General features: G+C 41.9%; 1 protein-coding gene across 2 annotated transcripts in view; it reads left to right on the plus strand.

The window, feature by feature from the left end:
• The window catches only part of nbeab (neurobeachin b), a 253,431-nt gene that overhangs the window by 222,883 nt on the left and 15,114 nt on the right, over positions 1 to 15,434 (plus strand). For both annotated transcript variants that reach the window (XM_030776247.1, XM_030776248.1), the window contains 3 exons: positions 1,737 to 1,856; positions 6,341 to 6,493; positions 9,822 to 9,989. In XM_030776247.1, coding sequence (XP_030632107.1) covers positions 1,737 to 1,856; positions 6,341 to 6,493; positions 9,822 to 9,989 — 441 coding nt within the window. The remainder of the gene's footprint in view (positions 1 to 1,736; positions 1,857 to 6,340; positions 6,494 to 9,821; positions 9,990 to 15,434) is intronic.

Below are 15,434 nucleotides of genomic sequence, written 5' to 3' on the forward strand. Positions count from 1 at the left end.
CATCAACGCTCACTGTACACGCTCCACCAAAAGTATTCAGCAACATTTAACGCTCAGAGAAATACCTCTGATACCATCTTTGTCACGTCAGACTGACACATGTTAATTATCTTCCCTCACTGCATCAAAATACTGTACAATTATGTCTCATTCTCTCTCTCTCTCTCTCTCTCTCTCTCTCTCTCTCTCTCTCTCTCTCTGTGAGTTATTGTATTGGAGATTTCGAAGGGTTCTCTGACAGCTCAGAGACACTCTCACTCATCATTAGCACAGCATCTCTGTGACATGTCTTTGATCCATTCGCCCAGACTGATAAACCTGAGCGTAAACCAATTAGAGCCAGAGTTCAGGCACCATAACCAAGAGGCCAGATAATCAGTGCAGCCTCGGGCAATGGAGCCAGAGAGCCAAAAGAGAAAACACAGACAGTCCGCAGACAGTCCATAATCTGACAGATAAATATGCATGAATCTGACATAGAGATGTTTGTGCAACACTGCAAATTTCCAACACCTGCTGAGCACTCCATCATTTGTTAACAAAGGTTTTTTTTTAATAGAAATCAACAAGAAAGAATGTAACATCTATTCAGACTCCAAACAAATCACTTTTCATTCTCAGAATGAATGTTTTGTTAATAATTGCAGATTTGGGGAAGAGCAGGTTTTAGAAAAATCAATCAGAGAGCGCAGGCAGAGCTGGAGTTATAAATAAATGAATACTTATATTAGATGCTGTTTACTATGAGGTTAAATGTGAAAATGAGGAGTTGGATAAGATATGCAAGCCAAGTCGTGGTCGCCGTGATGAACGTAAACCACTTCATCACTAGAACAGATATTTAAAGATAGTGTTAAACCAGTTCTACACCAGAATAGATATTCAAAGATGGTGTTAATTCAGTTCAGCACCAGAGCAGATATTTAAAGATGATGTTATACCAGTTCCACACCAGAATAGATATTTAAAGATGGCGTTAATCCAATTCAACGCCAGAACAGCCCACCCCTTCACCCATTTAACCCACCCCTTCACCCATCCTCCACCAACCCTTTTCTTTTCTTTTCTTTTCTTTTCTTTTCTTTTCTTTTCTTTTCTGCTCTTCTTTTCTTTTCTTTTCTTTTCTGCGCTTTTCTGCTCTTTTCTTTTCTTTTCTGTTCTGCTCTTTTCTTTTCTTTTCTTTTCTGCTCTTTTCTTTTCTTTTCTTAACTTTGGGGAATGATGACATTATGACTGTGTGGGTGTTTTGTGGAGGAGTTGATGGTGATAGGAAGTTCTGGCGTTCCCCCCTTCTTTAATTATTCATTTGAACTTTACTTTGAACGTACTTGTTTGAGCATATGCAGTTTATTGTTGTTGTTGTAGTTATTATTATTATTATTATTATTATTATTATTATTATTATTATAAATATTATTATTATTATTATTATTATTAGTATTATTATTATTATTATCATTGTTGTTGTTGTTGTTGTTGTTGCTGCTGCTGCTGTTGTTGTTGTGTGATTGTGCTGTATTTATGCATTTGTCTTCTGTGCTTGTGAGAAGTCCTGAGGAATATTTTTATACTATATATTTTCTAATTCTCTGCTATACTCTCCTCAGGTAGTACAATGCAAAAATCCCCTGTAGTGCATCACAGTGTGGGGTTTCATTAGATGTGTGTGTGTGTGTGTGTGTGTGTGTGTGTGTGTGTGTGTGTGCATGTGCTTCTCTGTGTGTGTTTCACTGTAGGAGCCTTTTACCACATTCTTCCTGAGTATGAATAGTAATAAGTTTGACCATCCTGACCGGACGTTTTCGGGTATGGCCTGCTCCTGGAGACACTGCCAGAGAGACACGGCCAACATCAAGGTGAGTGAAACTACCGTCACACGGTCTTCCAGTCCTCTATTCAATATGTCCACAATTCAAAACAAAACCACAGTGTTATTGTGCTTCAGTGTGAAAATGCCAACAAAATACGAACAAAGACATTTTTGAAATAACGGTTTTTAACTACATCATCAGACAGCCGTAGAGTAAATTTTTGTAATGTTGCTCAGCTAATATAATTGGATGATCATTAGATTTTCACAAATTAATTCAATCCAAATCGTCCAATTCCAAACAATCCTTTGGTTAGTTAAGTGATCAGTGAAGGAAAAAAGTTGCAGGATTCTCTGCTCTCCCCCACACTGTCACTATGGTAACATCGTACAAGACTGGGGGGCATGCCTGACCTTTCTGGTTGGGGGGTGGTGGGGTGAAATTGTCCGATGGTCGTATGATGTGTGTTTTAAGATACATGACGAAGATGACATGTTTCCTTATGCGTGTGTGAGCGAATGAAAGACAGAGATAAAGAGAGATATGCAGTGTGTGCACGGGTCACACCGAGTATTTTTCCACCTCTACACTACAAGACAAAAGAAGGGATGATCAAAAAAAAGAAAAAGAATAAAAATACTACAAGGTGAACAAATGCTTTGACAGGGCTGAGGATATAGTCTCTCTCCCCCCGCCACTCTGTAAAGCAGCTATCTGAGATCCCTCCTGTTTTCCCCTCTTTACCTCCCCCTCTCCTCAAACACACAGCAGGAACACGCGCTGACCTAAAAGTGTCAGATTTTTCTAGCACACCACGCATCGGGTTAGTGTTGCTTCGGGCAATTAATAAAGCATTAATGACAAAAGCTATTTAAAATGTAGTCTTTTTATGTTGAGACAGGCCTTTTACCAGGCTAAACCAAGGGAGTGCAGCCAACAATGGCAAGATAAAAACCAGAATGTGCAGCATGCTAACAAACAGCACTGCTGTTAACATCGACATGCTACTGCCGACTGCTTGCGTGTCTATCTGCATTTGCTTCAACACAGGTTAAGTGGGTGTAAGCATGTTCTGAGAGAGAACTGGGATCGTGCTGTCCCTTGTATGGTTTGGACTAAGAACCAGTCTGCATAATGTAGACAGAAGAATTGAATTTCTGCAGAATGGCTGGTTTTGTTTGGCCGTGTCAGACATGCAGAGTAACAGGCAGATCTCCTCCGGACTGAATACGTCGCTGGCTCGTGATATGTTGCTGTGGGAAACCTTCTGAATGATTTATGATTATCATAAAGACAAATGAGATGTTTACTCTTTGGTAACTAGAGCATCACATACAGTCACATCCAGCTTATGTACATATGCATATTGTTTTACACACACACACACACACACACACACACATACATATACATGCAGACACACGTTTGTCTTTATATCCTAAAGGGGATATCTCACTGAGTTCTGTGTTTCCTTATCTAAAGATTAATAGCCTAACCCCAACCCTAACCAAAGAAATATTTTGTTTTGATAACACTTCTTTTTTTTTTTTTTTTAAGGTGGGCACTAGCAAATGTCCCCACTATGTCCACAACTGTCAGACATACATGTTTCAAATTCGTCCACACAGTGATTCTACAAGAGCACACACATACACACACACACGCGCGCACACACACGAACACACACACACACACACACACACACAATCAAAGATTGTGACTTGCTGTGTGTAAAGATGTGGTTAAGATCATTTTATTTAACTTTCCACACACACACCCACACCCCTCTGTTTGCCCCTCTGTCCTACACTGCAGTGTTAAGGACACAGAGAATGTGGGAGCCCAGTTAATGGGCAAGTCTCCCTAAAGCAATAATTCATTTAGAACAGAACCAGTACCAGCCTTCCCACTAACCCACTGTCCCTCTCCCAATGCCTGAACAACACCCCCTCCCACAGCACCACTTCACACGTTCATACATCAGACCGAGGCCCTCTGGCTATCTGGAACAGGTGCATCCCAAACCATCACATCAGCTACAGTGCACTATTACTTTGGTGTAATCAACGTCAAACACAGGACTGTGCGACGATTGCACTGCTGTTTACAATGGATACAGGAGAAAGAAGAAACATGCTGTGTGGAAAACGTGGAGCAGAAGTGTGTGTTTGTGTGTGTGTGTGTGTGTGTGTGTGTGTGTGATGGGTTAGGGGGACACAGTGTGGAGCAGCATGCAGTTTTGTGATTGACTCGTTAGCCCATTAAGAGACTGCTGAAGAATGAGCGTCTGCCAACTGAGTTGGACTCAAAAACCTGCACTGGCAGCTTATGGGGAAGCTCTCAGATAAAATGATGAAAAGAGAGGAATGGAAAGATCTCTCTCTCTCTCCTCCGTTGTCATCCACTGCTCCTCATCTTTGTTAATAGAGCTTCACCTCTCATTCCATCCCAACAGCCGCCAAGGGTGTCCTGTTTCATTACACTTTAAAAAGAAGTCAAAGTTAATCGTGTGGGTTTTCTTTTCCTTTTAGTCCTGTTTGGGTTTGAAAATGGAGTTGCTATCGCTGTTTGAGTGAGAAGTAAAGGGCCTTGTTAAGTGTGGTGAAGATGGTTTAAAGCAGCTTAGTGTAAAGGCTTGCCCTGAACACCAGGGGTGAAGTATTAGCTCAAGTGAGCAGTGTTTTATTGGTGTTTTATCCCGACCTTTGACACTCACATAAAGCCACAGATTTATGGTCCCCGAAGGATGTATCTCTTGCCAGGCCCACGGGCGTATTTAACTGCCCAGCTTCTGAAAATACGACCCACCAGAGCCCAAAAAAATCTTTATGCTTTCATAAAGACTTCCTTTAAGGGGAGAGGGAAAAATGTCTAACCTGTCAGCTTTAAAATGTGCAGTGGAGGAAAAGCATCTTAAATGCTTTTAAATGATTTTGAAATGCTCTTCAAAGGCCAGTCGTTTGAAAGATGTGTGTTTGAACAAGGTCACATTCCTCATGTGCACATACTCCAGCGTACAGAGGCGTCTCTTGGTTTCTCTCTCTCTCTCTCTCTCTCTCCCTGTCTCTCTGTCTCTCTGTCTCTCTCTCTCTCTCTCTCTCTCTCTCTCTCTCTCTCTGTGTCTCTCTCTCTCTCTCTCTCTCTCTCTCTCTCTGTCTCTCTCTCTCTCTCTCTCTCTCTTGCTCTCGCTCTCGCGCTCATTCTCAGTCTCTCTTTCACAGGGCATGATGAGTAATTTTGGTGTGGGGGGTTGAGGGTGCGAATTGGGTTGGAATGCCAGAGCTGTTACTGATGAGAGACTGTGGGGACCACTCTGATGACAGGACGGGGTCTAGAGCACAGAGATGAGCAGGAGTTTGGTTTTAAGGCCTGATAGAATATCCTTATAAAGCCTTTGACATTTATTTAAGAGTTCGACTCAATTCCATACACTAGTTGGGAAGTAGCACACTGCATTAAGCATAAAATATGTTGTTAAAGGGCAATATGTGATGTTGTTTTAGCCTTTGGAGTAAATATGCCCTTAAACATGCACCACATAAGCTGTCAGCCAGGCAGATGTGTGGTGAACCAACAAAGAGTCAGCCAGTACATCAGCTGTGATGAAAACGTTTTGTTGGGAAAGTGATGTTTGTCAGCAATGACCAGAGGTCTTTCAGTGGCTGTGGTGGCACAGTATAACATTTTGACAGAGTGAGAGAAAAAGAGGAAAGGAAAGAGAGACCCTGGAGGTGGATAGTTTTCTTTCTGGTGGAGGTTGAAATCACGCTAAGGACGGATGATGCTAAGGGGTCTGTAACACCTCAGCTTTCCTCAGTCACTTTCCTGGATGCCGTTCCCAGACGCCCTGGGCCATTCATGAAACCCAAGTCCCCCTGCGTTCCCACAAAATACAACAAATTTACCCCATCACTCAGAGCCGGAAATCTCCGCCAATCTCCTTTTGTTTCTGCTGTTTATTTTAGTTAGATTCCCTTTTCTCTTGGTTCCACTGAACTCACAGAGTTTGGGAATGTTCTTGACCCCTCTCCCTGTTGGCTGTTCTCAGCTTGACATCGGTCCTTCTGCACCATTGGTTGAAACATAGCCAGAGTTTGACGGTCTGAGCGAGAAAGCAGACAGCATTGACAGATATGTACATTATCCATAGGCTTCTTCTCCCCTTTCCACAAGAGGACATAGTTTTCTTCTCGCATTTTGGTTTCTGTTGTATTATCTATTCTATTCTATTCTATTCTATTCTATTCTATTCTATTCTATTCTTTGTAGCTCTGTTTGGTTTTGTTTTGACTGGCTAAATCAGTTCTATTCTTCTGCTCTTTTTTTGTACCACTCTTTTAATCCTGCTCTCTCTGATTCTGTATTTGCCCTCCAGCCGTTGCCTTATTCACTTTATTCAGTTCTGTTCTCAGTTCTCTCTAACTTTATTCAGTTCTGTTCTCAGATCTCTCTAACTTTATTCAGTTCTGGGTGTTCACACAGAGTGCTCTCTCTCTCTCTCTCTCTCTCTCTCTCTCTCTCTCTGACAGGAGCTGATTCCTGAGTTCTACTACCTGCCTGAGATGTTTGTCAACAGTAACGGCTATTGCCTGGGAGTGAAGGAGGATGGGACGCCAGTGTGTGACGTGGAGCTTCCTCCATGGGCAAAGAAACCAGAGGATTTTGTTAGAATAAATAGAATGGTGAGTCTTCCACTCTCCCTTTGGATTACTGGTTTCTCTCCAGAGTCTGCCTCTCTTCATTACATCCATCATGAACACAAAACCTGAATAAGTCAGTTATCAGCCCTGTTCACGTGCCTGCTTTATTGAGAGCAGGTCTGAGATCAGTGCGAGTGCTTTGAAGTCTGTGTTTAAGATGATGTGATGGGCATTTAGAGCTGATTTGAGATCTGCTGTGGGGGTTAGAATGAAACTGAAGCCTTTGAAAGCTTGTGAGTTATTCATGGAGAACGTAATAAAGTGCTTTGGTTGATGCTAACCCAATTTGCCACTGACACAAGTGATGTCACTGAAGGAGCAGAGCAGTCAACGTCCCCTCTAAAGTTACCTTAACACAGCCCCCATCTGTCTTCATTTACCACTCTTGGTACAGTACGCCAAGGGTGTGTGTCTGTATGTGTGTGTCTGAATGTGTGTGTGCGTGTGAACTCCAGGGACACGAAAAAGCAAGATATCAGACACACACATACACACACATACGTATGAACCCTCCAGTCCACACACATGCACACAAAAACACTCACACACACTCATACACCCACACATATGCATACATGCACATGCACCCACACACTTATGCATATCTACAAACAGATACACACACACATACATGCATGCATGTACATATGCTAACCCATCTATGACAAAGAAACACACACACACACGCACACACACACACACACACACACAGAACTGAGGACGTGTAGTCAAGCCCATGACTGATGTGTTGCTCTCATCTGCCTACTCTGTGCACTGTGATCACAAACATCATTCCCTTAGACTTCCCTTTCCATCTCACCTCAGCCAATCATCTTGGTCTGTCCATATCCCTTTCCATCTCACCTCAGCCAATCACACAGAGTCACACAGAGATCTCCTCCTCTGGCTGCTCTAACCCCCCCCCTTCAAAAAAAAGGCCAATTGTGTCTCCCAGACACTTACCAAAAATAACTGAAAGCAAGATAGACTGTTAATTGCTTAATTAACCCAGGATCCACACCTGTTGTGTAAGCATTGGTTCGTGACACTATTCCCTGAAATAAGTGTCCCTCATTTTCTCAGGTGTTTCCTTTATTTTGGCAGTTGCCTGTCGCAAAGAGGAGAAAAACACACACACACACTTTTACACAGTGTTTATGTAAGGGCCAGACGGCTGTTTGTATGCCCTCTCTGTCAGGATTAACCCACACTGCCACTGAGTAAATGAATCCAATACAAGGCTGCTTTGTTGGGGGGCAGTATTTTAGACTGTGTGGCTCCAGGAGTGTGTGTGTGTGTGTGTGTGTGTGAGTGTGTGTGTATGTGTGTGTGTGTGTGTGTGTGTGTGTGTGTGTGTGTGTGTGTGTATGTGTGTCTGTATGTGTGTGTGTTGGTGTGTGTGTGTGTGTACTTTGAGAAACACACTTGACCTTTTCAGATTCTCTGACAGGGCTAGTCCCTGTGATGAGTCTTGTGGAGTTGACCTTTCCTCCAGGCCTGCTCCCTCTTCCCGGCCAAACAGCTTTAGCCAATCAGACAGCCAGCCTCTGCAAACAGAGCCAAACAGAAAGCCAGCCACTGCAAAAAGAGCCAATCAGAGAGCCAGCATCTGCAAACATAGCCAGTCAGACAGACATTCACTGCAAACAGAGCCAATCAGACAGCTCGCCACTCTAAACAAGTGGGCTGACACTCACAAACCAAACAGGGACGATGGGTATTTGGTTCCAAAAACCTGCCCCACTGGTGTGGTTACCAGGGCAAAACGCGCTATGAGATTTGGCTAAAATCGTTTTATCAATCAAAGACAACTGATCTGGTACTGTTATGATTTTACCCTACAATACCAATATGTAATTATTCATAATTATTTATTTCTGAAGTGCTTTCCTCCATGTGAGATGTGCAATGTAAAATTATTTGAGGATACGTTATTATTTGAGCATATGCATTTTTCATATGAAACATGGTTGCTACTCTGAGGTTTCCATCTTGATATTTTATCCTTTTGTCTTTTCCTACTGCTTTTTCCTGCTGCTCTTTCATACTCTCCCTCTTTGTCTCTCTCTCTCCCTCTCTCTCTCTCTCTCTCTCTCTTTCTCAATAATCCCCTATTCTCCCCTTGTTTCATTTCTCTCTCTCCCTCTCTCTCTCTCTCTCTCTCTCTCTCTCTCTCTCTCTTTCTCCGTCCCTTCATTCAGCCCTCCCTCCCTCTCTCTTTTGTTTAGTGTTCTCGTCTTTGCATGTGTCAGGTTAGATTGGGATGAGAAGCCCTGTGGCTGGAACAGGCTGGGGTACTGCAGCCTGCTTTGGTGGGAATAGCAGTTATTTTTGATGTGAGAGTGAATGTGTAAATTCAAGAAACAAAGCTCTGAATACTGTGTTTATGTGTGTGTGTGTGTGTATTTGTGTGTGTGAGTGATTGTAAGCTTGTGTTTGTGAGTCTGGATGATATGACTGTGTGTGTGCATGTGTGTTTGTGCGTCTGCACAAACGCGCGCACGTGTGTGTGCGTGTGTAAGAATGCATGTGTGGATATGGATGTCTGTGTTTGAGGTCTGCAGAAAGTGCATAGTTGCAGTAAAATATCCAGTGGCTGGTCCTTCATTGGCGTTTTTTTAATTATCTCAATCTGATTATCTTGGTACACCCTGTGGACTTCACACAAGAAATCCATTTTCTGCATGCCAGTACTTTATCAGCCATGTCACAGGAGGTATGAAGGAAACTGCCCCTCCATCAGTACACACACTCTCTTCACACACACCTGGCCTTGTTTTCACTACACACGGGACCTTCCCCTGGAACTAACCTAACATCATATTTCTCTTATCAGTGCATTTTGTGTAGCTGACTCATATGAAAGACATGAATATATTTAGCTCATCTAACATGTTGTTTAAAAAGACTGTCCATGCACTTTGTGTTACAGCTTGGAGAGCTCAGTTTGGTCATGTGTATTTTTTTTTCTCATGGACGGTCTGAAAATGTTTGCCCTCTCGTTGTTACGCTCTAATATATTTAGAGCGTAACAACAACAACACACGCATGTTTTACCTCTGGAAATAAGATCACATACAAAAATCCAAAGAGTTCAGTGTTCAGGTTAAATATAGATATGTTTTTAGTTGTCATGTGTAGAACACCAGTGTGTCTGTTGGTTTTGTGTTGTGTAGTTAGCAGGGCACTGGTACTGATTGGGCAGGATGCATTCTCATGCCTGTGTGTGTGCATGTGTGTGTGTGTGTTTGTGTGTGTGTGTGTGTGTGTGTGTGCCTTTCACCTCTAATTGCCCTGCTGCCTTTGACAGGCCCTGGAGAGCGAGTTTGTGTCATGTCAGCTGCATCAGTGGATTGACCTTATTTTTGGCTACAAGCAGCGTGGACCTGAGGCCACGCGCGCCCTCAATGTCTTTCACTACCTGACCTACGAGGGCTCCGTCAACCTGGACAGCATCAGCGACCCCGCTCTTCGCAAGGTAGGTCGCCAAGGCAACCTCACCATGGCAATGCCTGCATTACGTGACATGGCAACCTGCACAAGCACCAAGCACAGGTCGTCTCTTCACAGTCACTGCTGGTGTTGTGAAGAAGAAATAAATCTATATTTGAGACCGCTTATTTTGAAATTCCTTGGAATACTTATCTGTAGCCGCTCTCTGTTATAATGAAAGAGAATGTGGTTGCATGGTGTAGTGTATCATGAGAACCACTAGGTGGAGAAGAGTGTGTTAACAGTGACTTGTCAAATACTGCAGTACATGGTGTAAATATGAACCGTAATAATCAAAATATGACAGGTGGTTGTATAGCATCCAGCAGTGGAACAGATGAACATGTCACATCTAGTAGCTGAGCGTATCGAGTGTGAGCAGTCAAAGAGTGAGGACCACACCTCATGTGTCAAAGACCTTGGTCGACCTACAGGACCTTGGTCGACCTACAGGTTGTTTGTCTGACTCACTGTTGAGCATAATCCACTTTTTAAAGTATAGGATGTTCTCTGACTCTGTAAATTTTAAAGCTTTGAGTCAGCATTAATGCACGTGTCCTAAGTCTTTCATTAATATCTGATCTGTCAGCCAAGCTCCATGTGGAAAATACTTTAAGTGTCAACGAGAATGTGAACTATGGGAGAAGATATTTGTGGACTCATCCATGTGCACTCAGATTACTGGTTTTACATATTTGAAGCCGAACTATAGGAATTTAAAGGTGAACTATACGGACTTAAAGGTGAACTATGGAGATTTAAAGGGGAACTATAGCGATTTGAAGGGTAACTATATGTTTAAAGATGAACTATAGAGATTTAAAGGTGAACTATAGAGCTTTAAAGGGAAACTATAGAGATTTGAAGGGGAACTACAGCATATTGAAGGTGAACTATAGAGATTTGAAAGTGAACTATAAAGATCTGAAGGTGAACTATAAAGATTTGAAGGGGAACTATAGTGATCTGAAGGGGAACTATAGGTTTAAAGGTGAACTATAGAGATTTAAAGGTGGAATACAGATGCATAGAGGTGAAATATAGAGGTATAGAAGTAAACTATAGAGATTTCAACCTCATCTGGGCTGATTGCTGTATATCTGAAGTTAGTAAGAGTGACAGTAAAATTGTAGTAGTGTGTTTGTGTGTTTGTGATGTGCCAGTTTATCCATGCATGTATGAGCATGTCTCCTGAGTAAAGAGCCGCAGAGTTAATCCATTGAATTGTCAGCACTGTTGGCAATAGGAGCAGCTGCTTTAATAATCACAAACACACGTAGAGAAGAAAAGGCTCGCACACAGAGTAGTACAGGTCATGTACACACAGGTAAATAACATTAAAAAGGAAATGTACCCCTTAAGACAAATGGGTTCATTGTGACCAGTGTCTTGGTTTGTCAAGATCTAAGATGGTTTTCTAATAAAACTATCACCAAAATGCTCATTTTCAGTAACAACCTAAAACGCACAACAACCAACTAAATCAGTTTACTGTGGCATTGATGAAAAGCAGCAGTTGTTTGGTCATCAATGAATTTCCAGATAAACGGTTTTTAAAATATCAAATGGCTGTTGATATTGTTCACATGGGAGCTAGGTATGTACTGAGGTAATGTACTTAGTTCCGTTTTTTGTTTTATTTGGTTTTGTTGGTTTTTTTTAATGTGGATACATTTCTCTCAGTGCAGAGAATGATTTTGTTGTTATTATTTCCATTGTTAGTAGTGCTGATTTGATCAGAGGGTTGTGAGTGGTGTAATTGCATTATTAAATGTCAGGTCTGAGATGACAGCAGCCCAGCTGGCAAGCTTCCTTCAGCGATCTCTCTGTCTTTCTCTCTCCCTCCCTCTCTTTCTCTTCCCCCTCTCTCTGTCTCTCTCTCTCTCTCTTTCTCTCTGTCTCTCTCTCTCTCTCTCTCTCTCTCTCTGTCTCTCTCTCTGTTTCTCTCTCTCTCTCTGTGTGATATCAGCCATCTGTTGTCTGAAAAACAAGTCATTTATATACTGTCAGATCCAGGACTCCCTTTATTTGTCAAGTGACCACTATGCAAATGGCTGAGCGACTAGGGGGGCTAATTACCAAACAATATGGAGAAAGCTTTGCTTTTCATCATTCTCTGCTACTTTCCACACAATGGCAATTATCTTTTTTTTTCATCTTCCCTCTTTTCTCCTGAGCTGTCGCACATACTGAACCCAATGCTAGCTGACAGCTAAGTTTGTTAGTTTCAGAAGAGAGACAGAAATAGCCTTTTATTTGTCAGCTATGGTCTGTGGAGTTTGACTGTTTTCATATATGTGTGTTGGTTTATTGTGTTGGATATCACATCAGACATCATATATAACAGGTCCACTGAGGTAACGACACTGGTTTTAAACAAAGCATGCACACTGGGAAAAAAAGAGGTGTCTTTTAAGAAAAGAGTTGTCTTTTATGCCATGCTTTCTTCAAGGTCTTGTGGGGGTGACTTTGTGGCTAATTCAGGTTTGAAATTTGACTTTGTCACATCCCCCCATCCCCCAAGACAAACAAATAAACAAACAAAACATATGCAAACACACATACATACTTTCTTACACGCACACACACGCACACCCATGCACACCCACGCACACGCACACACACACACACACACACACACACATACACACACACACACACACACACACACATATATATAGGTATACATACATACAACATACATCCATACATCTCTGGACTGAAATAGTATTCAATTTTTACACTATGAGTTTACATAAAAAAACAGGCAAATAATCTAAAAAGGGGAAAAAAAGAAAAAAAGGAAGGCCAGTAAATGGACTGGCAGTCAAAAATGATTATGTAAATCACACATTGATTTTGTCTGTTAGCAGTAGTTTTTGGCCACTGCTCTGAAAGACTAGAAAACCAAATCATCTTCTGCTCTCTGATCAAATAAGATTGAACAGGGGAAGAAAAAGAAAAAACAAAACAAAAAAGAGGCTAGCCCTGTGTCTGGCAGAGATGTAGGGAAATGTGACCGTCTCCTTCAGGCTACTGATTCATTCCTGTTTGGCAGGTGCATCCACAACTATGACATTCAGCACTGCAATTATAGCATTAAAATGTCACAGAACTATCGAATGGCCCATCAGATCTTGGCCGGGTGTCAAATTAAAAGCGGGGGCTGAGGCTGACGTGCCGGCCGGGCTGCTGGTGACGGCAGCATGTCGTCTCTGTCGGCCCAGGCACTGGAACAGCAGATAGATGTTTATCATAAAAAGCTGTAGAAAGGCGAAACATGACAGAAACCCAGCATCAGGACAAAAAAAAGGTTAAAAAAGACTAATCGCCCAGCGGTGGGACATCCGTCGAGAGTCAGGCTGGCCCATGCATCAGAAACCACATCGTCACCGCTGACAGCACAAGCAAACAGGGCAAAGTGTTAATCAGCGAAGAAAGAGTGAAGTACGTCGATCAAACAGGTATTGTGTGGGAGTCTCTCAGGGTCTTCTCTTGTGCAGGAGTACAAGATGAGTTATATTCCACCGTCTCTGTCCTTCACACAAACACACACAGCAGGATGAGTTCTTATATGAGTTTTTCAACCTTCCTTCACACACCTGTTCTAAATCACAGCCTTATGATAAATACATGCGGGCCCTGGTGATATGTTATGTTTTAATGAGATGCCACAGTCAAGATAAAGTCATGTAAAATCACAATGGTCTGATGTTTACCAGAAGCAGATGTTAGCTCTGTTAATGTTATGTTACATTACCCTGATACTTTACAGATTTTTATTTAATTCAACCATCTTTTTTTTTTTGCTTTCAAACAGTGTTTTAACTCAAAATTTAACTGACATATTCTGTGGTGTTTCCATACCAGTATAAAAACTTAACGCTCAGCCTTGGTGACATGTGGGCCCATTTTTACAACAAACCTCTTGTAATTAATTTTGCTCTTTAGTTTGTCTGACTTAATTTCCATAATCGCGAAATTGCAAAATTACAAAATTCATTATTTCATAATTATGTCATTTCATTTGATCATTATTTGCTGTTTCTTGCATTTTGAAATCCTGTAAATCCATCATCACTGTTGTGAACAGGTTGCAGTGGAAATAGCCTGGCCTGTCTGAATGACCGCTAAGAAACTGGTTTGGTATTAAAAAAAAGCCATGGGTACTAGGAAAAAAGCACAATAAATGTTACGATAGCTAATATTTGAGAAAAGTGAACAGATCAACCAGCCTCACAGTCTTCCCAAAACCTTCCATCTGGCTACCAAAAGAAAACTTTTCAACTCCCATACTCACACTGCAGCTCCTCACAAGAACTGATGTTTGACTGGTGCATAACAGAATTAACTCCAAATGTGCTATCTCTTTATGTCTCTCTCTCTGTTAGACTGCAGTAGAAGCTGATCTATACCTGCTGTTTGCTGGCCACAGATAGCCTAGCAGTCTTCCAAACTGTTCATACCTCCACCCTGAAAGTTTGTTATGCCAAACACCCACAGAAGAATTTGCTCAAAATTCACTAAAGCTTTTCGGTCTCCCTCCGTTACAACTCAAGGACGACGCCTGATAAGCCTTAATCGCTTCTTGAAGCGTTCTGGTGGTGGTTAGTGTGGACCGGAGGAATGACTGACGTGCGGTATGTCTTAATGCATGTTTTGTGAGCATCGAGGCATGGTGATTTGTTGCTACGGGGGAAGAACTCAGCATATGGCCCATGCGAAAAGGTGTCTGTTATGATTCAAAAACCAAGGGCTTCAAACGGATGAAACTAATTAACTGCCAGTAAGGCGTTCCAGATTAGTGTTTTTGAGAGAGAGAAAACTTTTCTGAGGCGTAGTCTTGTGAAGATTAGTCAAAGTTATTGACAGGTGAAAAGTATTGGCATGCAGTGGCATTTGAAATGATGTATCCTGGAGATGACCTTCATAGATAACCAGCTGGGTTCACTCCCAGTGTACTTACTGTGAACCACGTTCAGTTTCAGTCTCATTCATCCCTGAAGTCCTTTGGTGGTACATTACTCTTTCGACTCAAACTCTGTAGATCTTTTTTTTTTTTTCCTAAAAACTCAAATGACATTGATCTCATAGTTACTCATTCACGTTTTCTGTTACTTCATTTTGGTGAACTCATTAACCACATTTTCTAATTGGACCTTTTTTTTGCATTGTTTTTAGTGAAATGGAAATGCCATGACTATTTTAGCATTTCACAAACCACAACTACCCCCCCCCCCCCCCCCCCCCATTTCTCCTTACTCTCCGCTCTGCAGTGGCTCCGAGAGTAACATTTTGATTTGTTCCACATGGCTGCTCCTTTCTTTAAGATCTCCATATCAGATTATTTTATACGAATAGACACTATGACCTTTTTTTTTGTGAGCCGAACCTAAAATAGCTATAATACAAGGCAGTGATTACTTGACGG

Source organism: Chanos chanos, chromosome 6 (assembly GCF_902362185.1).
Source record: "Chanos chanos chromosome 6, fChaCha1.1, whole genome shotgun sequence".
NCBI classification, from domain to species: domain Eukaryota; kingdom Metazoa; phylum Chordata; class Actinopteri; order Gonorynchiformes; family Chanidae; genus Chanos; species Chanos chanos.